Raw genomic sequence first — 27,590 nt, 5'->3', positions numbered from 1 at the left:
CATTGTGTAATATGTATTTATATACAATCGAAAATCAATAGAAATATGTTGACTTAAAATAAAATATCTACAAAAATCGAATACGCGAACATGCTTCGCTCCTACCAGACTCGACACCGAACCAGTAGTCTCTCTTCGTCGAATACAAGAACTGCCAAAAAGGTGTGAATATTAGGTACTTAAAAATCGTTCAGTGCATCTCGACTAATTCGCCTATATAAATTGAAATATAGCTATACCATGTACAATCTACAAATTGCCACTGAACATAGAATTCGTGGGGGATGTCCCCCAACTCGCACACATAGTATGTACAACGCCTGGATCCAAAGCTAGTGTCAATAAATATTGCAGCAAACCAAAAATGCTCTCTCTATTCACAGTTTGTCCTCCCATTCGTACGGCATATATCACGTGAGCCTCGGCGGGGAGAAGGGCCGGTGCAGCGGCGGCGGGTTGGAGGGACTCGGCGGCGCTATCCTGACGATGCCCCCGTGCGGATTAGCCGCGACGTGCAGACTGGTGTGATGCGGCGACGGCGCCGTCCCCATCCTGTTGGGCGACGCCACCTGGATCCGCAACGGCGTCGTCAGCTGATGGCCCAGCCTCAGCGGTAGCGGCGTCTCGATCTTGGGCTCGGTCCTCGCGTGCTCCGCCACCCTCAGGTTGATGGGAGGCGGCGAGCCGTCGACCCGGATCGGGCTGTTGCTCTTGTCCCGTCCGTTGGAGTCGACGTCGATCGGCGACTCGTTCGATGTGAGGCGGAGGTTGACGGCCGTGGTGGCGGCGTCGACGTTGATCGGCGATTCCGAGTTGCGCGACTTGCGATGGTCCAGGCGGAAGTTCGGCGGCGTCGGGGATTGTCTGAAGTTGGGGGAGGTGTGGTTGGCGAAGCGAAATTGCGCCGGCATGGGGCCGGGCGAGTGGGGCCCGAAACGGAACGAGGTGATGGGGGGTGGCGAGCCGGCGCCGAAGCGCATGGGGCCCGGGGAGCTGATCGGCGGCGAGTGGGCCCCCAACGATATGTCCGAGTCGCTGTCCGAGGGCGTCGGGCTGAGGGGCGGCTGCCGGGGGCCGCCGCCGTGGTGCGCCAGCTGGGCCGCCAGCTGCTGCTGCTGCATCCTGCACAAGAAAACCGTGTACAATTCGTTTCACAATCATAACGACAATAATAATATCAACGACAATCTTCCCTTGAGGCATACCTGAATTGCTAATTTCTGCGTTTGACAGATGCACTGTTTCCCGAATCTGTCGGTGGAACAAGAATCGAGAGGTAATCAGGTTTGGGGCTTCTGATTGCGATCTTAGCGCAAATCGTGTAAAAATTCCATTAGCCGCCCCCGAACGAGGTTAGAGCGACAAAGGACGAGATAATTTCGGATCGTTGTGGTTGCCATTAAGTTGATATTAACCCGTTTTCTACCACATCTTTCTGAGAGCGGCGTCGCGCTACCAAAACTCATACACCGAATTAACTTGATTAGGTATTGAAATGAACGCTTCGGGGTGTGTAACGAGACCTGGCTAATGCTAATCGAGTTTGTTTAGAGAATAGCCTGTTAACATCGACTGGCATCAAAGACCGCCCGTTATACTGAAGATATATTGCAAATTATTCCGCCTCGCGTAGACAATGCCCTTAATGCATCATCATCATCTCGCATATACGTGCCATTACGTTCGCATCGACAATTTCTAATTACCCTCAGAAGACTGCTCCGACAAAAGCGCTCGATCCTGGCGGGATTTCGACAAAAAAACAAAAAAAACCTATCGACCGAGGCGAGAAGAGGACGTCACGTGACGTCGGATCCATAAGAGTGCAATGTAAATCGTGCCCCGCCCATCCTCTTCTCGCGCTGTCGAACATTTCAAAATAGAAAGTGGGGAAATGTGGTGGTGCTTCGTTGACAAGTTCGACGATTTGGTGACTTGTTTCCGGGTCTGGCTTTGTCCAAACGGACCACCCCTCGCAGCGGGGGGCTTGCTAAACGCCGGTAATGAGCCCTTGGGTAGCGGGAATTCCGACATGTTAATACCCTTCGAGGTTTTAAAGTTACTTCCAGCTTACTGTTTCCCTTGTCAGAGCCTTGTCATATTATGAATGACGTGGGGAGATCCCCGGACACGTCTGACAGGTTAAAATCTGACGCACAGACAAAAAGATCAACCCCCGAGAAGGATTAATCCGCAGATCGCTAATGCTCCGCGATTCCGACGGTTTATCTGGAGCCGGTATCATCGCGGCGGGCGTGGTGGTGTAAAAAATTTCGAACAAAGGCGGCCATGTTTTATAAATGGACGTGTCGCGTTTGTTTCCATGGCCTGCGCCGCTGTACAAAGGGCACTGCATCGATACATGGTAATTAGGGCGGTACTCCAGTCACATGATACCATCGCTAAATTTGAATACTAAATGTGCCCACCAGCCACCCCTGTATGACTTGATGTATTATTTTCGAGGGCCGATCGTGCCACATACGGACACATTTAAATCAGTGCACTCAAAATATACGAGGCTATCCATCAAGAATTAACATAAAGCCGTCATTACCTGTACTTCGGGGGTTGGGGGTTTTCCATCGAATTCTCGTTTTCTCGACTGACAATCACCGAAAGCGATCTGTTTGTGTCTTTTGTACCTGACGGGCAATTACAATGCCACAAACAAAAGCAATTTAAAGAATACCCACCGATCAATTTCACATACCGTAGCAGTACGAGTTTGCAGCGATGTTTTTATCGACGACCGGGGTACCAGATTTGGTACACGCTGTATTTTTGTGGAGTTGAATGCGGGAACGTTGCCCTACCCGAGCTGTAATTTGAGCGGTGTAGGTTTCGCTCTTTTGTCACGAGACCTTAATAGTCAAATAGGTATATTGCAGAGAGTACAGACCGATCAAAAGCGCACAACCGGAAAAAATCAAAAAAATATACGTATATGTAGTCGGGAGTATAATCGCCGATCACAATTACTGGTGACCGCGCGGCGGATTCTTCACGCGGACTGGGTGATGTGTACGGATCGCCCGTGTGCCGCATCCCCAATTAGACATTTCAAAAATGTGATTTCGAGACGTGGTTAGCGGCGACCGTCGGGGTGGACTAGAATAGAAATTTCCACCAGTACAGTAATGAGGGGGCCAAGAAAATGAATTCGTATTATATCAAACACACAACTGTGAATCAGAGCGAGTCTCGACGATAATAGAGTTTTAATGCAGTTAGGGTATCGCTAAGGGCACTACTCTAACGTTGCTCGAGCTGTACTGGGAAAATTCAATTCCGTGGTAGCTGCACTAACCCCGTTATTCATCCACCTCGCGCAAATGTTAAATCAGCGAGTCAATGTATTTTTAGTGATGGGTCGTTTTCTGACAGACTGTTGGTGCGACTGTAGTATCTACTTGGTGATTTTTTTGGGGGATTTTGTTTTTTTTTTTTTTTAATCCGGCTGGTGATCTAATAAGAGGCAAGGGTGAAGCGTTCCAAACGTCCGATTGGACATCAAACCGGATTAAGTGTCGATGTTATCTAAGCCGGACCACGAAACCGAACCGGAATGACAATGCAAGTTTCGTCTCTCGGGGTTGAGAAAAACAAACGAGGCTCGGTGGCGCCAAACTTCCGGCAAGGCTGCCAACATATGGAGAATATCACTAGTAGGTAAAATAGAACTACCCCCGATTGAATTACCGAACACACAAAAATATGTACTTCTCTATTATTTAAATAAACAAACTGTTAAAGTGTTTTCAAATACGTTTCGAGAAAGTCGAGTGGGGTTTGTTTTTGTGCAAATATTTTCACAGACAGAATGCAACGTTTAAAATAATGTGCGCCAATATTGATCGAGGTCCCGTCCGCGGAGGTTCCCGGGGGAAAGTGGCCAACGGAAAAAGCGAACCTTGACACGGAAAAACTCCCCGGAAAGGTACTCCGGACGGACCACAACGTAATTACAAGGGGGCGCCGTAAAACGTTCTATATTCATTTCGGGCTTGTAATTTGAGCCGACGAGAGGGGCTCATTTATCCGGTAGATTTGATCAGCTTTTCTTTAATTTTCGGCACGGCCGAGGCTCGAATTACGCGCGATGCGATACGGGTTTGCCGAAATTTCGTTCGTTCCAGATTTTTTCTGTCGGACTATGCGAATGTATTTTTTCGATTGTCCCAGTTTCGCACCTGGATCTCGACTCCGACCCCGATTCTTCCACCAATTATCTACGCTAGAATCAATTAAATTTACATCGTAAATTGTAGCATCTAGTGTGGGCAAGGCCTTAATGAGGATTAATGCGAAACTAGTTTTGTATCTGTATTAATAACATGTGTAAGAGATATCCTCTGCGCTTCCAGTCACACGTTTTTAGCCAAGCGTGAGACAACTCCGCCAAACATGTCCAGTTAATTGGTCTGGGAAATCGACTTCTTTTGTGAAAAATCTAACCCACTCGGTACGCCAGGAGCGCGATTTTTAATCCCGATTCTATGTCATACGTTTACCGGAAATTGACTCGGGTTAACGACAGGTAATAAAATGTTTACAGCTTTTCGGGATAATCGCGGATCATCTGGAGGTTTCAAACATGCCCGAGGCTAGGAACGTAACAAGTCGCAATTTAAAACGTTACAAAGAAATATACAAAAATATGTAGTTAATTGAACTGGAACAGAACTGGATATAATGTAGGTACTGGTTGTACTAGAGTTATCAGAAAAATATGAAAACTAACAAAATTAACAGGTGGTAGTTTCGGTTAGAAGTAATGTTACATTTTGACAGTTACAAGAAATTTTGAAAAGTAGTAATGGACCATTAATTTTTGACGTCAAGTGTTCCACTTTTCTTAAAAACAAGACAAACACTGACGTTTCTGAATGTGTACTGAGCCCCACTGTCTTATTGGACACAAAATGGCTTTACGACAGCTGTCACTTAAATTTTTAGGTTATCAGGGATAGGTGTGTTAAATTCAAAAAATATCTGGGCTGTCAAAAACAAATTTGTGTTTGTCAGGTTGGTTAATTCACTAGTTATTTTCACGTTATCCGTTTGGTATTCATTGTAATTCATATTATTCGTTGTCATTTAATTTCGTAACTTGTTTTGAGTTTGTTACTTTTATTTGGACATTTCCTTTGTTCCTTTTAAAAGTAACGATTTTATGACGAGGTACGATCCAAACAAGCATTTAATTCCAAATTTCGTTTTGACATTTCAGGCGCTTTACTTTGACACATTTAACGCAAAAATATTCAACAAAAAATGCTGCTTGAGAAGTTGTAGCGTTTTTTTTTGGCAGTTGTAGATGTTTGAGTCGATTAAATTTAAATGTTTTGTTTCATTAGAAACTTTTCTTAAGACAAATGTTTCTCAAAAGATGGAAATACGCACCTGAGCACGCCATTTTTGTTACATATCGAGAAAGAACCAAGATATTGTGACAGGTGTCAGTTGAAATTGAAGGTTATGTGGGATACTGGATGTTTAGGAAGCGGCACAACGTTCGCAGGACCAAGCGGTCTTGAAAATTAAGCGCTAATCCCGCCAGTCAGATCGAATATCGTCGGTCCGAATTGATATTAATTCGGACGGACACGCACCGTGAAATATGTGCAACAACGTTAATTAAATACCGGCACCGATATCCTGTTCGAAAATTCGCTTCGGATCGAGTGGGCTGCGCATTTTTCGAAATCGTCAATTCGGAAATAATGGGGTCCCCCGTCCCTCGTGCATAAACATCTCATTTAGGACTCTCCAAAGAAGAGAGATATTTGCCAAAGCAATCAACCCTCGTACAAACAAAAATCCGAACTAAATCCGTCAACAGTACAAAGGATTCGGAGTATCAAAGAGTGCAGGGTATAAATTTTAAATTTGATTTGGCGCCAGTTCAAAAGCAAACAAGTGAATGTTTCATTGTCGAGGCCTCCCATGTTGTATCGTTTCACAATTGGCTCAACTTGTCGGATAATGTTTATCAAATTTTTAATGAATGCTGTTTCGACGATATTAAATTTCGCCCGCTCCCCTTAATTATTCCGTCTCCGGACGAATTCCGTAACACGAATTCGTCGCCTTCCCGTTGGTCACGTGGCCTCCAGTTTGCGCCTAATTGGTACGAGCATTTCGCGTTTTTTATTTGGTCAACCCGGTAGTTGTTCAAATCCATATTTGTATTCCCCATGTTTGCATTGTAAATGTGTCCTTCTGCTGTCGCGTTCAAGTCATTTTTCACGCCGCTTTTGGCCTTAAACTGGCGCCAGTTCACGCGAAAGGCTCCTCCCAACAGCGAAAATTCTGTCAAGAAATTTTGAAACATGGCAAAATCGAAAGGAAAGAAGATAACATAATTAGGAGGACAAGGTTTTTGAAGATAAAAATCGTTCGTTAAGGTGAGCGCTCGCTAGCTCTCCTTGTACGCATCGGACAGATCAGACAAACTGTGCTTCTTTAAAAAAAAAAATCAAATCGTTCTGAATCAATAATTCTGGTAGAGGCAGTAACAGAGGACTGAAACTTTCTGTGAGTGGAACTCTTGATTTTTTCCTTCGGAAACTCTTCCCTAGACCGATTCCCACAGCACTAAACAACAAGAATAACAGTATTGGTGCGCTACAGTGATTCGAAACGCCATAAAAAATCCGATAACCACTTGACTTGACATTCTGTATTTCCTGCATTCTCGACAAAGAGAAAATAACTCAACGAGCAGTTACTATTGTATCGTGCATATTCATACATGAAGTCAGTCGGTAAAAAACAATGAACTGTAAAAGAATAACAGCGTCCTCGAGTTAACAACGTTAGAAACGGAGAAGGGTTGTTAATGGCCCTCGTTTAAAGGGCGTTTTGTGTTTTCACAACACAATACCGATCGAGTCACATCCTGCCGGTGGTGTTGTCGATCGAACCCGGCAGGAATCGATCGAAGGTGTGAATTCGGCTTCAAGCTTGTCGAATTTTACAGCTTCGTTCCGGAGTGTGGTAGGTGATTTATGAGCGGAATGATTCTCTCCCGGACGATTTATCGCCGGGTCAAATCAACGTGGTAGACGGAATCGCTCCGGATCCGGTAATGATCTTTATTAATCAGTCGGCATTATTGCAGCGGAGTCGGTGTATTGTTCCCGACCACGTGTTATTCGTCTGTCATTGTGTCTTGACGGATAGAGCTATCAGCGAGTGACGATCGCATTTATCCGTGTTATGGCGGCAATCAGTGAGACGGGACTCCCTTCATTAGGTGGGTTCGTGTTCACGCTGAGGAAGGTCACTAGCTCATTTGTCATGAACACGGCACACCGGGTCTCAGCTGGAACGTTTTGTTTCACGACCGTGCACCCCGCTCGGACGCTGGAGAAGCGGTTTTGTTGTCGAAAAAGGCAATTAGAGGAGCGCGAATGCGGCAAGGAGAGGTCGTGGATGATGGTAGGAAAGACCCAGAACCGTTTCTTCTACGGCTACCGTTAGTGATGGAAGCGACGGACAAACAGATGATCGCCAAAGAAGATAATGGAGTAAGGAGACAACAAAAGAGTAAGATGAGTGTGTAAAGGCGAACGCTCACTGGAAGCGCCAAACGGATCGCGAGAATATTCTTTCTTCAAAACATAATGTTTTTATACAAAACGAACTGGTGGACGTCTATCTTTTAAGACTGCTAAAACACTGGTATTAGGGAGATAAAGAACACTCGTCATTTGATCGATTATAGTGGTGTTTTTTTTTGTAACTAATGAACTGATTTTATGCCTTGTAATTACATATCTTGTAATTAACCATACATTGTTAATGAGATTCTTATTTAATTACTCATATTTATTATTATTTATCGACTATACAACGTGTTTTATGTAAGAGTACGAGCCTGATGAAGTCTAAACGCAACACAAAATACATATCACAATGAGAACTAGAATAATTAAAAATGATAAATGATGGTTTTGGACACCCCTAGCTAACACAATCGCTGCAGAGCTTTTCCACAAATGTGTGAAATGGGGAAATTTAAAAAAAATCAGGGATGTTCAAACTACTTTTTGTCAAAACGTGATTTATTACACCTAGTTACTCATGGAAATCGAATATTGGGTTGCATTTTGAGATCGTCAGGCTTGTACTCTTACGTAAAACACGTTGTACTTATATGTTTTTTCTAGTATGTATCTGCTGGTAGATAGTACAGTATGTAGCATAGAAGAATTATTTTAGATATTATTCGACAATGTACTGTAAAATAAAAAAAATATATACAGGTTGTCCCCAAAAAAGAAGACGAGTCCATAACTCCGTTATTTATTAGAAGATTTAAATTATCTGTACACCAAATTAAATGGTTGTTAATAGGCTACAAAATAGCCTAATAAATTCAAGTATAGCCCTATGGGCTTCCAGGGTAAACTGTCAAAATATATTTTTTTTTAAATGGGAATACATATTTTTTTGTACTAATTCTGATAGAGATTTATATTCTGAAAACAAGAATGTATCACAAATATACACTTAAATACCAAAAATTCCCCAAAAAAAATGTAAAAAACGCTACTATCGTCTATGTTCCATTTTGCGCTAAACATTGGCGGCATATCTGCGCAATCCCACATGTTATTATTTGTCATTTGTTTTTCCAGCTACCTTAATTTGGTTATTACACTGTAACGCAGTGCATTTTGATAGCTTTTCGCTTGATGCTCGTCATTTGTTTCAAAAGTTAGTGTTATTTTTTTTAATGTGAAGTTATACTTGTGATACATTGTTGTTTTCAGAATTAAAATCTCTATCAGAATTACTAATAAAAGGTATGTAATCCTATTTGAAAAAAAATATTTTGACAGTTTACCCTTGAAGCCCATAGGGCTATACTTGAATTTATTAGGCTATTTTATAGCCTATTAGTAACCATTTAATTTGGTGTATAGATAATTAAAATCCTCCGATAAATAAGGGAGCTATGGACTCGTCTTTTTTTTGGGGACACTATAAAAATTTGAGAAGAGTGAAATAAAAAAAGATAACGAAAATAGAGGAAAACCGTAATGATGAATAAAATTGTTAAATAGTGAAAAATATTATGTATTACATACCTACCTACATATAAATTTAGAAAAACCAGCAGTGAGAGTTCAAAAAAAAATACAAGAACAGTTTGAGCTGAAATTTTGAAAAAACAAAAAAAAATATTGAAGAAACTCGATTCTACATTGTGTCGCATTTAAGATGAATGTAGGGTGATATAATCGTTATTCGATATTTGATTAATTATATTGACTAAAATATTTTTTCGTGTTCGTTTCCTGAGATATATAACCAGGAAAGTGGCATATAAGTAAATATACAGCATGATCCAACAATGACTGAGTCTGTTGGCAATGAAACAATTGAAAAGTACAGGTGTTTTTGTCTCGTAATTGGCACTGACCCGATTTTTTAACTTAAAACGACATTAAAAACATTTTTGGTTATGTCCGTTATGTTTATGTTATTTCAAAAATGAACCTTTGATGGTATGTTTCAAATTTGCCAAATTTCATTGTTACCAACAGACTGAGTCTTGATCACACCGTATAAACTTTCCTGGTTATATACCTAACTTGACATCTGTCAAAGATAACCTCAAAATTTACAATAAATTAATGTTTTTTAAGACTTTGCCCAAACGAACACGAAAAATGTTATTCAATATTCGTGAGCTGTTAGTTTTCAGGTATTCGGGCTGTTTTGCAGCATTAGAGCACTTTCCATTGCGCCAAAAAATGACCTTGGCGATCAAAATTTATTATAGTTTTTTTATTAATGCAAAAAGTTGTCCGAATACAATTTTTTCCTAGAAAAATTCAGCTGTGACGTATTTTTTTAGACGTAAAATCTTAGCGTTGCATTTTTTAACATCTCTTTTTTGAAAGAGAAAGCCAATACAAAACCCATTTTGACTGCTGTACCTAATAGAAATTCGTGTTTTGAAACAAACTAGTGCAATTTACTTTTTCAAGGTTCGCATTCCTGATTTTGGCATGACGAAAATGAAATGTCATAATAAACGCCAACTGTTGTAAACATTAATCGTTGGAGGTGAAAAATCTGTAAATGAAAACTAAAAACGTCGATTAGTTTACATGCAAATAGACGAGAGAGAGAGAGGGAGAGAGAGAGAGAGAGAGAGAGAGAGAAAGATGACACTAACGTAACGAATGACGACGATGTTTTCCGTCGGTTTGTAGCGCCTACTTGAGACCGATATTCGTCGTCTGCGTAGATATGACTCATAGGTCATGAGAAAATCCAACACCTCTACATTAGACGTGTCTTGAGCAGTTAGACTAATCCTAATCTCATATTTCTGGTAGGGTAGATACAAAATTGTCTTCGCTCATTTTCAATTTGTTAATAACAATTGAAATTTGAATCTTCTAAACAATATGACAACCACGATAAAATTCTCCAAATTAAAATTGTTAATGTTCACTTAAAAATGGCTTAAACGGTGCAAAGTAGAAAAACAGTGTAGGATAAGGCATTTTGTAGCACTTAGGTACTCCTTAATGCCACTCCTTGCAAGCTCGTCGTGCCCTAAATCCGTGCCTGCTACAAAATGCTATCAGATTCGTACTCGAAGTTAGATTTCTTGTGTACCTATTAATGTTGTGATGTAGAGAGTGTTGAAAAAAAAATGTGGTCAAGTGACCCGATGCTTGCTGTCAAACGATAAATATGAAACGTCATTAATTTAGCGAACAAGTAGTGAATCATTTCTTTTGCAAAAAAGAGTTCTTTTCGAACTAACCGACGGGCTTTTATTGATTGTTTTAGTCCTACGTGATGGATTTTACTTTAAATTAATGATTTGATTTGTAATAAAATTATGATGAAAGTAGGGTTATGCATTTGAAGGAAAAGTCAAAACCACGGCCCTTTTGAACACTCGGTACAACAGCACAAGTCACTCGTCTGTGGGAGTGGAAACTGTGACAAGGACTTATTAACACTCTGTGTCTGTCGGCGAGTGACAGCAAACGAATCAGGAGCAACAGAGGAAGATAATGAGAATAACGAGGATAATTCCTGTATCGCAATAACATTAGAAATTGCGAATCGTCGATGTTGTCGGGGGTCCACTCTGGCGTTACTTACACCTCCGCGGCCACTTAAGACACTTTCAATTTATCCATTATCTTAAAAAGCGATCATTCATCCGAGCGTCAAACCCGACCGCTTGTAAAGTACAAAACCTCAAGCCGCCGTCGTCCTCTCGTTTTCTTTTTCTTTCGTTTTGTATTCATTTTGGGTGGGCTCCGGATCGCAATCCGACGGCAAAATCCGGACCCCGGACCGGCCCTTATAAATGTCACCGCGAGTCGACCTTGCAAGTGATGTCGAGAATGATCGAATCGCCGCCCCCACATCGCGTTGACAGCTGAAAGGTGACCACGCCACCACCACACTGCCGTCGATGATTGAATCTGAAAGTGATTGCGACACTTGACGCGAAACGGGAAGACGACCGTTCGGGATAATTGTTTCATATTTCATGCGGGAAGAGGTAATTCAGCAATTATGCGGTGGAAATAAAAGTTTTACGAGCGAAAAATCCGCACTCAAGAGGCTCGTAAAGTTTCGAAACGTCGAAAATAACAGGTTGGTGAGGCGGCGGAAAAGAGCGACGGGAGCTCGTTTCGGACCAGTCTATCGGGCAATTATCGGTGGGCGGTGGATGGAGTGTCTTCGGGGTGTTGGAATCGTCGTTCAATATTTACAGAAAGAGGAATTGTTTCTTGTAAGACTGTCGAGAAAGCAATCTTCTCTAGTAGCAAAACAAACATAAAGGTGTCGTCTATACACAACACTAAATTGACTCTGCTGTTGGAGTGTTCGTCGATAAAAGAAGAGAAAAAAAATTAATTAAGCTCGATCGATCGGTGTCCGCTTTAATACGGAAAAACTGTTTCGGCTTAATAATTAATCATTTTCTTGCGGCCGCCTCCGATAAATAATGTTATTAGATTGGTAATGATCACATGAACGTACAAAATAAGCGCAACGTTAACGGTGTTGTTCTGTATTACAGGTGAGCGTTACACTCCATATGGACGAGAATATGTTGGTGGAAGTAGTACGGCAATTTATTGTTTTATTTCTTAATTAGTCTCGGATTCCAATTAAAAGGCTGCCGAGACGAGGTTAAGCTCTCGGTAATCAATTCAAATCGTAACTTAATTTTATTTATTTGCTGTAAAAGCGCAACAAAATATACATATCCGTTAAAACGTTGTATGTTAACAAGTAATAATAATTATTAAGAGATTTTTGAAATTTGCATAAAACGTGATAACAAGGCCAATTATTTGATCATGATCGAGTCATATTCAATTACAATGGCCAATCACATTTTTTATAAAAAAATTAACAAAACTGTTTAACAACTTCCAAATGTTTGATTTTCTGTTGTGTGGCGTACCTTCATCAGCTGTCAAAGCGCAGATGTCAAACGTCATTTATTTAGCGAATGTGCAGCCGTGTAAATTATCTATTTTTGCAAATAAACAATTCATTTCAGAACTGACCGAGAACGAGACATTTCTTGGTTTTTTAGTGTTACATGATGTGTGTGTGATTGATTTATTTATTTACAATAAAATGATGATTAAAGTGAGGTTGTGTATCTGAACGAAATGTCAAAACATATCAAATAAAAAACGACCTGCGTTTGTAAAAGAGAAAGAAGGCGACGGCCTGCTTGATAATAATTTTTTGAACGCTCGTTATTTGATTAATTATACTCATCGTATTTTTCAAATTTCGATTTCTAATTTTTGATTTATACAGTGTGTTCGTAAAGTTCGGAATAAATTCGATAAAATTATAAGTATTAATTTCTGAGAAAAATTCTCGAAGAGGTCAACTTTGTTTTTAAAAAGTGCATGTTGATTAATAATTAAAATATATCGCATAGAAGATTAATTTTAAATAGCTATAACTGAAGGATAGGTAGGTATGCTGAATACAGAAACGTAAAAAAATAAGAATGTGGGAAGAGCGAAAGAAAATAAAATAACGAAAATGGAGAAAAGTTGTGATGATTAATAAAACCATCAAATATTTTGCTACAACAGTGAATATGTAATTAGAAAAAAAAGCAGAAACTTCAGCAATAAACATACATTTAGAACACGAAACTATGAAGGTTTAAAAAAAATAAAATAGAAGTTCGAGTTGAAATTTTGAAACGCTAAAGAATTATTCAAAATGAATTTTTTGAACATTATGAGTTCATCTGTTGAAGTAGGTACAAATTGTTCAAAATTCAACTTCGACCCCTTGTACCAAGCTTTAATGCAAAATTGGCATTATGATTTTTTCCACGAAAAATTCAACTATGATTATTTATTTTGTACTTTTCAACTTCTATTTTTTGTAGGTTTGAAATACGGAAAAAATGTATTTTCCAAAGTGATGTTAGATTTTCTTGTAGGGCGTCATATAACGAGCGTTCAAAAAAATTGTGGTCAAGTGACCTGGTGCTTTTGTTTCCATTAACGTACGGCGTAGTTTCGTCAGCTGTGAAACCGCAGATGTCAAACGTCATTTATTCGACGAACAAACAGTACCTACCTCCTGTGCATTATTTCTGCTGCAAAGAAACAGTTCTTTTCAAAATTAATCAATGAGAGTTTTCCTGGTTTTCTTAATGCTACCTACATGATGGTTTCTTTTTTGCTTTAAATTAATGACTTAATTTACTTACAATAAAATGATGATCAAAGTGAAGTTATCTACCTGAAGAAAATATCAAAGCGCACAGGTTAAAAAAGGGCGTCTCATATTTATATAAAAAAAAAAGAAAATTTTAATTCACACTCTTTTATGAGATTGATTTTTCGTCATCATTTCTTTTCATGGTACCTACCTACCTGGCAAAGAGGCATTTTTTGTACAGTATTTTGAAAAAGCATCGATCTGAAATATCCGCGAAGATACAGTTTTCTTGGAAAACATTTTCGAAAAATCCACAGCACCGAAAAACCAACAATGAATCATTTCAAATCCATTACGGTGTTATTTTTATATAGATGTCTACCGTGCGGTAAATTAGCCCAAGAATAGTGGCATTACTTGACGGTCCTTTTACAATAAATGTTTATGAACAACAGAGTTGGCGATTTCCTAAACAAACGAGGGTGTCCTATGTAAACAAAACAAAGGCTAAAGGGCCTTTCATGGAAAAGCAAACGCTGTTCACTCGCCGCCGCCATTCAAATTAATTGATCAGCTCATATTAATGGATTTTTTGACGTGAGGGGAGCGCTTTCACTCCACTCGTAAATTTGGTCACTCCACTTACAAATTACCACCAAGTTGTTAAATTTCTGTGCACCGACACGCGAAACTATTGTCGACTTTTTTCGTACAGTCGCGTTTCGTGCGATCATGCAAATTCGCACGAGACACCGAATCGATCGTCGTCGCACCCAACAAAAGAAACCATCAACAATCGGTCCGACCACAAAACGAGAAGCGCTAACCAAACAAACCGCCGCAAACACAAATGGACGACCGCGACAATGCTCGTGTGGAACAGTGTGTCCAGAAACAAAAGCTCCGGACCAGAGGTGACAGAAACAAAAGCTCCGGACACGCTAGTTATGTCACACATCTAGCAGGCCGCACTTTTGTCACGGCTCGTTACCGCTGCATGTGCGTCAGTTGGATTTGTCACATTACTGTGCTTTGTTCTGATTACATCTCGGCTATATTACCGATGGTCGTAAATTATTTAGCGACAAGTGCAAGTCACTCGGACTTAATCGTGCACGGTCAGTGAACGTCGGTTCAAAAACAATAATCCGATTCCTCTTTAAAATGTGACCTTAATTGAATACGTTCAATATTTTGAAAGGCGTCGAAACGTGTGACGCTAATAAAATTACCATCGGGGCAGATAATCGATTCGGAAATTAAAAACGATGCGACCGGTCTAGTTGCGCGATTGAGATAAGAAACTGTTAGATCATCCGAGATTAATCAGTCACACGGCACGGTTTAATTAATGAGTGGGGCGCAGCACCGTCCTGCCGCATGCAAAGATGATTTTTTTTTATCTGAAGTTTTTGTGCAAAATTAAGACGAAAGTGTCGGATCGTGTTTAAAACAATCAATGTATCGGGTGTTCATTTAAATTTCTCCTCAAATTTGGCATTGAAGACTCAGCGCTAACTTTGAGGAGAATTTTAAATGAACGACCGATATAAATTTAGCGAAAGAAAGAATGACAGTTCCAAGAAAATTATAAGAGTAGTTTGAGCTGAAATTTAATAAAACAAAAAAATTATGTCAGCGTCAAATGTCAACAGTAGAATGTATAAAGTGTTCCAAAATTCTTATAACGGGTGACTATTAAAATTTTCACTTGGAGTTGGCTTTGAACGAGTTTTTATTTTTTCTGTTACTTTAAACACACGCAAGAACGAACGACAAATGTCAGTCAGTAGAATTGAAACATAACCTAATTAAGAGAAAAAACATTTATTGAAATGTCAAACTTGTCAGTGTCTAAGGTGCAACGGAAAACAAAAAATGAACCATAGCCAACCCTAAGTGAAAATTTTAATAGTCACCCGTTACATAGTATTCCAGAGTGCTTGGATCGGAAAAAACGGTTTGCCCTCTTTCGCGAGCAAGTGTCAAATATGATTTCTGTCATTCATTGCCGGTTTTCGTCGTATTTTTTCCGTTTTCCAAGCCTTTTATTTCTCCGTTTGGTTTCAAAATTGAAAAACAGTCTTCCTAAAGACTCATTTGCCGCAATTCCACCACCTGTTAAATTATGTTGGCAGAAAAAAGAAGTCCCTAGAAAAAGTTAAATTTTTTTGGGTTGGCTCAACCTCCCGCCAAAATTTGACATTGAACTGTTGAGTTTATTTACGAAACACAAAATAATTATTATGTACAAAAAGGTGGTAGCTACTATATCATACTTTTTGGGTGAAATAATAAAATGAGAATAAAAAACACGATGAACTACGACCAAAACGACTGTCCAACAGTTTTCTTTCATAACCCCACTTTTTTCTGACACTTGCAGACACACTAAAAACAAGAGTTGGCGACGTTGTCGGTTGTATTTTCAAGGTAGAATGCACTGTTGGTGAATTTTTGATTTTGAAACAGATTATAAAACCAATATTGCAACTGGTTTGACAGTTTGACAGTTCTTGATACTTGTCAAACCTACTCCGAAAGGTGTCACAATCATTTTGGAACACTTTGTACAAAAAAACTAAGCTTTCGGATTTTTGGTCACGTGATCATAACTTCATAAGATATTCGTTAAAATAGCGCTGAATGTTTGTGAATCCTTTACGAAAGACGAAAGATTTTTTACCAAAATGAGACAGTAATTTTTTTTTTGTTGATTCGAGTTGATGCCCCTGCCCGTTGACAGTTGTGGGCCGGCATAACCTAACTTTTTAGGAGGGACGGTGTGGCGAAAGAGCTGTCGAAAAGTTGATTGGTGAGAGGAGCCGTTCAGTTCTCGTAATGATATTGACATTCAGAGGAGCAAAATCAGCGAAAAAAATAAATTGCAACAGGTTTTGTATTAAATTAATTTCAGGTTGTTTAGATTTCGAGATGTGATAACGATCAATACAGTTATAAATGATCAGCCGACACACACACATACACAGACGGGCGTATTAAATTGCCTCTCCGGACTCGGCGCTTATTTATAAACTAATTTACATCCTGATCATGATCAAACAGGGTTTTATCAGGAGGTCTGTGGCGCGAACACGCTCGAGCCGTGAAGAAAATCCGGCGGCATTAACACTAGTTATTTAAATTCTCGTCGTATTTTCCTTTGACATCAAGTCCAGATGTTGCTTTCTTAGGAAGCGAGGAGTGTTATTGGAGTGTGATACTGGAGTAGGTCGATTGGAGCGGATCAAAGAAGCGAGAATTGAAATCTGCAGGGGATACAGTTCCACTTGGGCTCCACGCAGCCGAGGGATTCTCGCCTCTTTCGCTTGATACTCCTCGCCACCGACTTGCTTCCTGAGCTCCGATCAGGATCTGCATTTACCCTGTCCGCTTTCCAGCCAGCGGTCCCCCAAAGGTTCACCCTCGCGCGGACCGACTCCCGACGAACGAGATTCGGGGTCGCGTGAAGGAACAAGATCCACTCTCCAAGTCTCGTCGGGGGCGAAGTCGCGACGCGGGACGGATCGTCTCACCGAATCGATCCGATCTCGAACGGGGGTGAACCGTTTGAGGGTCGCTGGTTGCCGTAAGCTGGTATTCAGTACGGTGTGCTTTTAGCAAAACACTCCCGAGTTCGACGTTAAGCTTTCACCTTTACACCAGCTTTATAAAGTCGTTATTCACGTAATAATATTGTGTTTGTAAATGCAGGAAGCTAACGTTAAGGTCCTGATAGTTGGAAGGCTCGAATTATACGGTGTAAAGTTTCTTATCGGCTAATGGCGAAATAATTTGCAAATGTTATACCATCGTGCACAAAAATCTTCATCGCAACAATTTTTTATCCACCTGTGTTCCTAGTTAATTCATAATTTTGATAATGTCATTGTCGAAGCAATTATTCTATTAAATCATTTCTTGTGATTAGTATTTTATCCATTATAGTTGTGTAATCCTGCAGTTGTTTACATTTAGTTTTTCAATCAAGAAAGTTGCGGTACGACTGCGCGTCAAACATCTGTCACAACTGAACATAACCTCTATCTGTCAAAAACTAAATATCTGATCTGGGAAATGAATTTTATGAATTCGAGACGGTTCGATCTTGTCGCCTTTAAGACTATCGAGCCGAAGGATTTCGTCCTTGTTATTTTCGTCCCTAGATTACGCATCCAGATCAAGATTGACAGTGAATTTGTCGTATCCCCCGAAATCGGATTAGAAACACTATCTCGAAACCAAACCAAGATCGGATTGGTGTCGAATAAACGCGAAGAATTTCGTACGTTTAGGCGAACACACACGAGTATCTTTGTCTGGAGGATGGTGAAGTAAAGTCCTCTAACAAGGACGAAGATTCGTGGCGGATCGAGCTAAGCCTGTAGATGCTGTACGGCCGCAGGACGACACGAAACAGGCGTTTAATGATTGCGGAAAAATATTTTGCGAAATTTGAACGAATCCGAAATTGTTGGTTGTCAGGAAAAAAATTAGAGGAGAACAATAGAAAAGATTCGAAATGAATAATTCGTATGTTTTAACAAAAGCGATGATATCAGTCATTGTATTTGGGCAAAAGGTTTCGCGTAACACAACACAACAATTATGCAGCGTTTTTCCATTGTTTCTAACACACTTCTCGAGCCAAGAACAAGAAGTTGTAATCTGAAGCGTTGTACAAGAAACGATTTTACTGTGACGTAATTTTTGTTCAAATTTTCCCCTCTTCGTGGTTAATTTCCATCCCTACGATTATGTTATTCGGACTTGGTACAAAACGCCTTGGGGCTTATCGATCGCTAACGATGAAATTAACACGAAAGCACACCTTACTTAAGAACTCATTTACAACAGCCTTAATGGCAATTTAGACACCGGATATGATGCCAGGAACTACCACCAGATTTTATCGTTATGTCCGATCGCAACAGCGAAATCACTTCGACATAAATTCCTCGAGTAGAGCGGTTCCTTTCCAGACGATTTCAAATTAACGCGTGCCCTCGACGGTTTCACAAAATTTAGACAAAAATAGAGAAAATTTTGCCACACAGAAAATCGTGATGGCAAGGCTTGTGTGGGTAATGATGCAGAAGGGTGTTAGCGACCGTGAAACTGGGACCGAAACAAGAAACTACCAGCTCGGATTACAACCGTTGCCTTATCATACGGATCCTTACACATATTTAAGGCGAGTCTGTGATACAAAAGATTGGTTCTGGTTGAATCACGGTCACCGATTTTATGGATATATTTACGAAGAAACTGAAAATGTGATCGAAAAAGGACAGGTTTAAATAGAGTTGAAAATGTGGACGAATTCAACGTCGCAAGATAACCAAATAGTAACGGGAGTTTGTTGGACTCCAGAACAAACAAATATGGAAGATGAGACGGGGGTAGTAGGAGTTGAAAGGATGTTAAGAATCAACCAAATAAATATGGAGGTTTTGGTAGTAAGTGCAACGTAGCTGCAACGTTATCCTTGTACCAAGATTGGTAGCTTGGTATTTGGGATTTTTCACTGTCACTTTATTTTTTAACTAAATGGAGATGCGGTTGGATAAAACTTGTGCAAATGGAAAAAAAAATAGAGGTTTATATAGCGTTGAAAAAACGTTACGAATCTACCTGAATAATCGACGAGTTTGTTGTTTGTTCGCCATGCTTTTTAATTTTTTTTTTTAATAAAGTATAAACGAATATTTAGAAGAGGTTGAAACATGGTCGAATGGAACCAAATAACTACTTAGTTTTAAGACGTAAATGCAATGTGGTTTAAAGTTTTAAACGTTTAAACTGATCGCAAAGGAAGGTGTAAAATGTAACGACAATAAAAATTTGCCCATCACGAAAAATTGACTAATTTAGCGTTACAAAATACCAAAAAGTAACGACAGTCTGTTTGGCGCCAAGATGAATAAATATGGAAAATACAACGAGGATAGTAAGGGTTACAATGACGTTAAGAATAAACCAAATAACTACGTAGATTTTGATAGTAAGTGTAACGTAGCTTCAACGTTGTCTTGCTGCCAGGTTGCAATCTTGGTATTTTGGACATCTCTGGTTAATTTATTTTTAGCTAAATAGAGAAGAGTTGGATACAAGTACATACTATGCAAAAAGAGAAAAAAAGTGGAGGTTTATACAGCGTTGAAAAAACTTTAACAAATCGACGTGAATAATCAACGTTTTTTTTTCTGAACAAATGTTGGGAAATTAGATGAGGTTGAAACATGGTCGAATTGAACCAAATAACTACTTAGTTGTAGTAAATGTAATGTAGTCGAAGCTTTTCGATCAGTTTATCGCAACGAATACATATGTATAATAAAAATTTACCCAACACGAAAAAGTGACTAATTTAAGGTTGCAAACTACCTAAAAACCACCCAACCAGTCAACCGATTCCTCCCACGCTCTTTAGTTTTTTTGCGAGGTTGAAATATCGTCTCAATCAACCACCGCGATTTTCGCAACGTATTTCCAACGTCATCCCTCCACCCAATTTTCTTGCATCCCCCGTTACATTTCCTCTGCGGTTGTCGCAAAACGTTTCGAATAAATTTTAATTAATCACTGTGTTACATAAACTGGCACATAAATCTGGAAATTTTGATCGTTATCCTGGTAATGACCGTCCCAGGATAAATGAAGAGTTTACGTGTCGTTAATGTAATCCCACTGATGGTCTCTTCGTCGCGGTCATAAAACTCGAGCACCGACGGGGGTGGCTCCTCTCCACAGCAAATAACTTGTAAATATGCGTCTTGGGGTGGCGTAAAATGCTCGAAATTAAGTGGCGAGGACGCGCCTGCATTGTGTACCGGTGACAAAGTGTTTAAACGGTACGTGTTGGCAAAACATTTTGTTTCAGAACACTCGACACCCTTTGAGTAAACGATTTATTAATTAATAAGACTAGACGACGGTGTCGTACAATGTACACAGCGACTAGGGGGGGCTAAATGCGTGTACCGAAAACTCCCAAAGAAATACGTATTTTTTATCCGAATCATTTATCACACGGGTTGACACTCGATTAGTGGAAAATGTATTACTATTTGTAATTTATTTGTTTCATGCATATTGCATACAATAATCTATTGTTTAGATTTTATCTCCATTGGCTACAACAAATACAGTATTTTTTGCCGTGGGTGCGCTGCCAGCTCTAATAAATTCATGTATGTTTCACTCCATAAATGATATCCTGGATAAACCTGCCGTAATTTGTGTTGTAGATTAATCATTATTAGCTTTCTTTAATTACCTCTTGCCTATTTGCGAGTAACCTGATATTATTAAAACGTTGTTTAATTTGTTCAAGTGTAAATTAATATTTATGAGAGTCGGCCTGAGAGCTAGGCCACCGGCGTGCACCTAATACCAACAGCAAATGGGTTCATGGATATTTTACGCCGAGGGTTAACGGGTCTTGTACAGCACACCCTGTTCTTGATATCTCGATAAAAATGACAACCCAAAGAAATCCAAAAATTCCATTAGAAAGGCGTTGGAAACCGTCAATTGTTGTGCTTTTTTAAAGCGTAGATTGATTGGAGCATGTTGACAGCTAACCTAAAATTTAGAGCCAAAAAAATCTTTCTTTTTTTTTCTTCTTTGCAATGTTTTACATTAAAAATAAAATAACTTAACGATGCCTATCCTCGAAGCAAATATCTATGGGCACCCTTTGCTGAAAACAAACATGTTCAATTAAATCCCGATTAAACATATACAAATGTCATTCGTGTCAAACGGCGGGAAATTCAAACTTTACACTGTTCTAAACGGCTTAATTTTTCCACCGCCCAGGATTTTATTTGAACGCGCGATAGAATCACGAATTGGTGGTCTAGAACACAACAATTGTTGTCGTTGCCTTTTGGTTTAATTTCTGCAACTCGATGAGTCCATTTTTTCAAATTTTACGGAGTCGGGATCGCGATATGAACCCCCCAGCCCTGGAGCAATGTGTTAGCGAGGCAAATCATGTTACCCAAATGTGATTCTTACCCCACAGAGAAGTACATTGTGCCGTCGCTTTGTATAACCCTATAATATACTATTACTCTGATTAAGTTAGGGCCGCTTTCCCATAGTTCACAGAACATGCACACATCGCTGTATCTCCCTCTTCATCTCTGGTGCAGATTTGTTTCTGATAAGCTGTTCGTTATATTTTTGTCCGCAAGAAAAACCTGGTCCGGGATAATTACTTGTGACAAATTATCGCTTTTGTTTGCTTATTTATTTATTTAAACGAGTGGGATCGAGTGGCCGGAAAAATCAACTGACGGTTTCGAATCCAAATCACGTCGAGAGCTCGTCGAGATGAAGAAAAAAATGTTTTACAATTTTTACAATATGTACTCGTGGATTAAGTATTATTTTTGTGTTTGTCGTACTGCTCGTTAATTCTTTGACCTTTTTGACATTTGTACAAGACGGGAAAAAAACTGTTTGACGAGGCGACTTACGGTAATGTTTTAGTGCCAACTCGTGATATGTGAAAGAGGCGAAATGATGTGTAAAAAATGTTGGTATTTTTCTGTGATGATGGGTCGTGTTATTTATAAACATTTAGATATGACTATTTATAATTTTCGAAACGGAAACGTATCTCGCATGTACGGGAGTGTCGAATGGCCTAGAGGTATAAAAATAAATACACTTGCAGATTTTCAAAGCGAACAGATTGAATCAAATTTTTGTCGGTTCGGTTAGCCGCAACGAAATTTTGAAAATTAATTTTTGTGAAATCTATTGAACGTTGTCAAAAACGCAAATTTTTACTTAACGAATTTAGAAACATTAGTTTAATTTATTAACGAGTCGGAAAAAATTCAAAACGTTGAGAAAATTACAATTTTAGAACGTTTTTTTATTTTTGTGTGTAATGTTGAATTAGGTACATACTCTAACTAAATATTACAATTTGAATGCCGAAAATATATCAATACATACCATGCAGGATTATTCACGTAAGATGACGAGCCTGACCAGGTAAAAATGCAACCCAAAAGACAATTCACAAAGCAATCTCGATCCCTATTACATTATCCGGCATTATCATAATATCAAGTTCTGACAGCAAAATACCTCTCCGAACAAATTATGATTTAATAATAATGATAAGTAATTAAAATCACAAAAGTAATGGGTAGGATCATGTCGGTTCTGTCATCGTTCGAAAACCTTTTCAAATACTAAATATGAACGAAAAATGCAATGACAGATATAACTAATAGTTTACCTACTTGGATTCTTGATTTAATTTTTAAATACCAAAACACAATGTAGCTTTGTCGAATGTATTTTGGGTTGCATTTTTACCTGGCCAGGCTCGTCATCTTACGTGAATATTCATATATTCCAAAAATAATGTCTCATTCTATACACTTAGGGAAAAATCGTTCTGATGCAAGTTCATTTCGTCGAATGTTTTGTCTATTTTTGACAAAACCAGAAATTAATATATGTATGAAGAGACTCCTTCTTTTGAGAAGTTTTCATTTTTTTGCATTTTGTCGTTTCCGGACTTTTGTTACATTGTAGGAGAAAAAATACCACGATTGATGATCTACGTTTGTTAATAGTTATTTATGCAACAAGTGCAAAAAAAGAATGATTATTGCACGCGACGTGAAATTATCCCAAGAGCCGCAGGCGAGTGGGACAACACGTCAAGTGCAAAAACACTTTTTGCACGTGTTGCATACAACATTTTTTCTACGATCGAACAAAAAACCAGAAAAAAACAACGATAAACAACAATTCAGTCCTGTGCGTCGTGTGTGAAAAATGCAATAAACACTCACTTTTTGCACGATCGTAGACGGTTGACAGATGCGTGCAATAAAGACTTTATTGCACTAGTGCAATTAAGAGGCACTTTTTCCTCTAACAACAATGCAATGAACACTCACTTTTTGCACGATCCCATCAGAATTATATGACATTGTAGATATGCCCAGAGAAACGTGTCTGATTTTCACTGTGCAACCATTAATCATATTCGCTAGCAGCGCAAACTTTCATTCATAAATTGGAACATACAACAGGAAATGCCTTTGGAAAAATTTCAGATTTTATCGAACGTTATAGGCTATTGGCGATTCTAGACGGAAATACCCACTTTAAAATTTTCTGGACAAAAATGTTTACACTTATTGCACTATTTGCAAGAATTCAATATTTTCAAGCCTGATTTTCTTAAAAAAAATATTTAAAAAAAATTGCTTGCTGGAGAAATTGTTTCAAAAAAATATTATTTACTAGATATAATATATACAGCGTGATCAACAATGACTGAGTCTGTTGGCAATAAAACAATTGAAAAGTATACCTACTGGTGTTTTTTCTCTCGTAATTGGCATTGACCGGATTTTTTAACTTGAGACGACATTAAAAACATTTTTGGTTATGCCGGTTATGTTTAGGTATGCAATTACAAAAATGAACCTTTGATGATAAATTTCAAATTTGCAAAATGTAATTGTTACCAACAGATTCAGACATTCTTGATCACACCGTAAATATACAGGGTGTATCTAAAATCTGTGTGTTAATTATAACACGTAGCAGAGCTGGTTAAATGAAACGTTTTTCCTATTTGAATTTTTTGCGAAAAACCGTTACAAATTGATTTAAAATGTGGAATAAATTAGTCATCAAAATGTATACCCGCCTTTGGGTAAGGACGCAAATTTTCTGTTGTGAGAGAAACGAAGCCTTGTCAAAAAAGTTACATTGTTGTAGAAAAAAAAATTACAATTCTCATGGTAAAAAAAAATAGAGACTAGTTAATCACTCAAAACGACTCGTGGTACAAATTGGTGGGCAAAAGATCTTGGAAATTTTTTAGGAAATTTGCAAAATATTATAGAGAAAAGTTTCATAAATTGGCAAATTTTTCCACTGGTTAATATTAACACACGTATTTCAGATACACTCTGTATACTTAATTACAATAATTCGCAGTTGCTGTCTGCAAGAATTCAAAATTATGAAACCTCATCTTTGTGCTGGTCAAAACAGAATAAAATTTCTTTCCCTCTCTGTAACATTTATAGTTTCAAAATTATTTCTGAAGAATGAACACTATCTAAAATTATCTCGTTCCAAATAAGCTCTGGAAAAAAAAATTGTACAAAAAAGACAAAGAAGTTAACTGCCAAATGATTTACATTTTTGACTAATTTCAAAACTCTTTTCTACTAATTCTAAAAATTCTTTACCGATTTTTATAACAAAATAACAAACTGTACAATAATTCCGTTACGAATGTCCAGAAAAATTGGAATCTCTTTTCATCTAGGCTTTTCTTTCATTTGCTACGAAGTTAACGGTATTACCACGATCCTCAAATGTCTGTAAAATTTTTGCTTCACTTAAAGTAAACTATAAACTAGAAAAAAAATTTCTCCAGAACTACCATAGATAAATCAAATTTTAATGGGTCATCCGTAGCCGAAACTTGAGTAGGTATGATTTACAAATACAAAAGAAACCCAAACCTAAGCGGGGATGGGTTTTTCCAGAGCCAAGCTGAGTTGTCAAAATACCAGATTAACAATATTTACATTCGAGATCTTGGAAGCGAGGGTCTGTAGCTGTACAAAAGAAATTAACTGTAGACAAGTGCAGATTTGGTGGTGAATGGTAATTCAAAAAGAATAAGAAATGTACACCAAGAAGGGACAAAAGCAGAAGATGAAAGCTAAGCGAGGATGGGTTTTTCCAGAGTCAAGCAGAGTTGTCAAAATAGCACCATATTTACATCAAAGATTTCAGAACAGAGTTGGGTGTAGATAGCTCAAGTAAAAAAATTGACCGGAGACCGGTTCAGAACTGGTGGTGTGTAAAAATAAAAGAAAAACAAGAAATGAAGACAGAAGAAAGAATTTATACGGTAGCCCCATATCGAATTAGAGTCCATTCCTCGATAATAAAATAGTCGAGAGCCGACGTATAGCAAGCGGCGGATCGGTGCCTATGCTGTAATAATTACACGTTACCGCCTGATTTACGGCCTATTGAACAAGACTACCGGAATCTTTTATTGCCGGTTGGAGCAGCTCTGTTTACATGCTTATCAAAGTATTATATCGGCGTTTATGATCACGGTTTAGCCGTCGAGGAATCGAGATTATGTTATTACATGCGGAAACCCTCCGTGTTGGAGTTTAGCCAGGTTCTGGTGCGATAAGAATTCGACCGGTGAGGTTATGTCTCGGTGGAGACGTCAAAATTGAGGTGGCAGCTCCCTGAATTTGAGGATCGAAGTCGGGAGCTGTCAGGGGAGGCATCAGGTAGACGGGGAATGCGCGCAAAAAATCGTAAATATTTCAAAATTGGTAAGCACCCGGTGATTAATCCGTTTCATTGGTAGATACTGTTGGAAGATTTACGATCGGATCGGAGCATTAATTATAGCCGCCTCTCGGATACTTATTTGTCAAAAGCAATAAATAAAACGAACCTGTTCTTAGCGGCGGCCGCTCTGTCTCTCTGCCTCCGGTTCTTGAACCAGTTCCCGACTTGCGTCGGCGTCAGTCCCGTCGCTTGGGCCAGCTCCCGCTTCTTGGTCGGGTTGGGATAGGGGTCCTGGAGGTACCACTCCCTGAGGAGGCTCCTAGTCCTTTCCTTGAAACAGTGCGTCTTCTGTTCACCGTCCCAGATAGTCCGCGGCCACGGGAATTTTTTCCGCACTCTGTACTTGTCGACCGGGCCCAGCGCCCGCCCCCGCAGCTTCTCCGCCTCCTGGTAGTGCGCCAGCTGCCACATCTCCTGGAGCTTGTGGTGCGAGCTCTTGCCGAACTTGTTGGACTCGAGGATGGAGTAGAGCTCGCGGAAGTTGCCGCTGTGGAAGCAGACGATCGCCCTGGCCCGCAGCACGGCCTCGTTCTTGTTCAGCTCGCCGATGTTGGGGTGGGCGACGGGCAGCGACCAGAGGAAGCGCGCCAGGCGCTCGATGTCGCCGCTTTCCTCGAGGGTCTCGCAGACGGCGGCCACCTGGGAGACGGTGAAGTTGAGCGTCGGCAGCGCGAACATGGGGTTGGGGAGGATGGGCGCCGGGGCCACCGGGATCGGCACGCTGATCCCCGGCGACGACGACGCGTCCGAGTGGCCCCCGGAGCCGGGCCCCGAGCTCCCGGAGCACAGCCCGGAGTTGAGTCCTAGAGCCATGTGGGTTGCCAGTGTTGCGCCGTGGGACTTAGAGGAGCCGCATGGTCGCGAGCCACGGCCGCACTTGTGCACTTCGTTACACCTTCGGGTAGACACTGGAGCGTGGGGCTCGCGGGTCGAGACTGGCGCGGAGGCTCGCCGGCCGGGGCGACCATTGGCGGTCGGGGGCCGGCGCCTCGGTTACTTGGTTACTCGCGGACCAATGGGGCCGCACGGTGGTGGGGATCGGAGGCGAGGTGGGTGTTGCCGGTGTCGGTCGGAAGTGCCGACTTCGGGAGAGAGCTTTCGTGCCGCACACCTAACTAGAGCTGATGGATAAAGTGGTCCTCTCTTCGCCGAGACGACGCTGTCAACGGAGGAACGACCGAGATGCGCCTTTTCGGAATCGTTTCGATTTACGATCGGGTTTCGCGGATCGGGACGAACGTTTGCCAAACGACGACTAAATGTCGCGGGGGTTGCTGAAAAATTCACGAACGTGGGGGAGGAAATTATTTTTCGTGGCTTGGAACGTTTTAATCTTGCATTCAAAAATTATTTTATTTTTGTTGCAATGCTCTTTGCGAAACCCGTTAAAATTTTAAATGCATCATACTCTGCTTTACTTACACATTTTTAAGTAGATTATTTCCTTCATGTGTTTAGCAACCAATTGCGTGACAAATATTGACCAATCAAAACGA

At 40.0% G+C, this 27,590-nt stretch overlaps 1 protein-coding gene across 1 annotated transcript; it reads right to left on the bottom strand.

The window, feature by feature from the left end:
* Positions 1 to 27,017, bottom strand: LOC138135766 (homeobox protein SIX3-like). Its single transcript, XM_069054632.1, has 2 exons — positions 26,201 to 27,017; positions 1 to 1,122 (listed from the first exon to the last, which is right to left on the bottom strand). Exons 1-2 carry the CDS (start codon positions 26,905 to 26,907, stop codon positions 411 to 413), a joined length of 1,419 nt encoding a protein of 472 aa, XP_068910733.1. The 5' UTR covers positions 26,908 to 27,017; the 3' UTR covers positions 1 to 410.
* Between the last annotated feature and the right edge of the window lie 573 nt (positions 27,018 to 27,590).

This window comes from Tenebrio molitor, chromosome 7 (genome assembly GCF_963966145.1).
Source record: "Tenebrio molitor chromosome 7, icTenMoli1.1, whole genome shotgun sequence".
Taxonomy (NCBI): domain Eukaryota; kingdom Metazoa; phylum Arthropoda; class Insecta; order Coleoptera; family Tenebrionidae; genus Tenebrio; species Tenebrio molitor.
This window is presented reverse-complemented; position numbering and strand designations above follow the sequence as displayed.

What these genes read in the sequence shown, in the direction of transcription:
- LOC138135766 (XM_069054632.1), bottom strand. Translation starts at nt 26,907, where the DNA reads ATGGCTCTAGGACTCAACTCCGGGCTGTGCTCCGGGAGCTCGGGGCCC. An exon ending in GCGGCCGCCGCTAAGAACAG is followed by an intron (nt 1,123 to 26,200) that starts GTTCGTTTTATT and finishes TTTCTTGTGCAG; the next exon opens with GATGCAGCAGCAGCAGCTGG.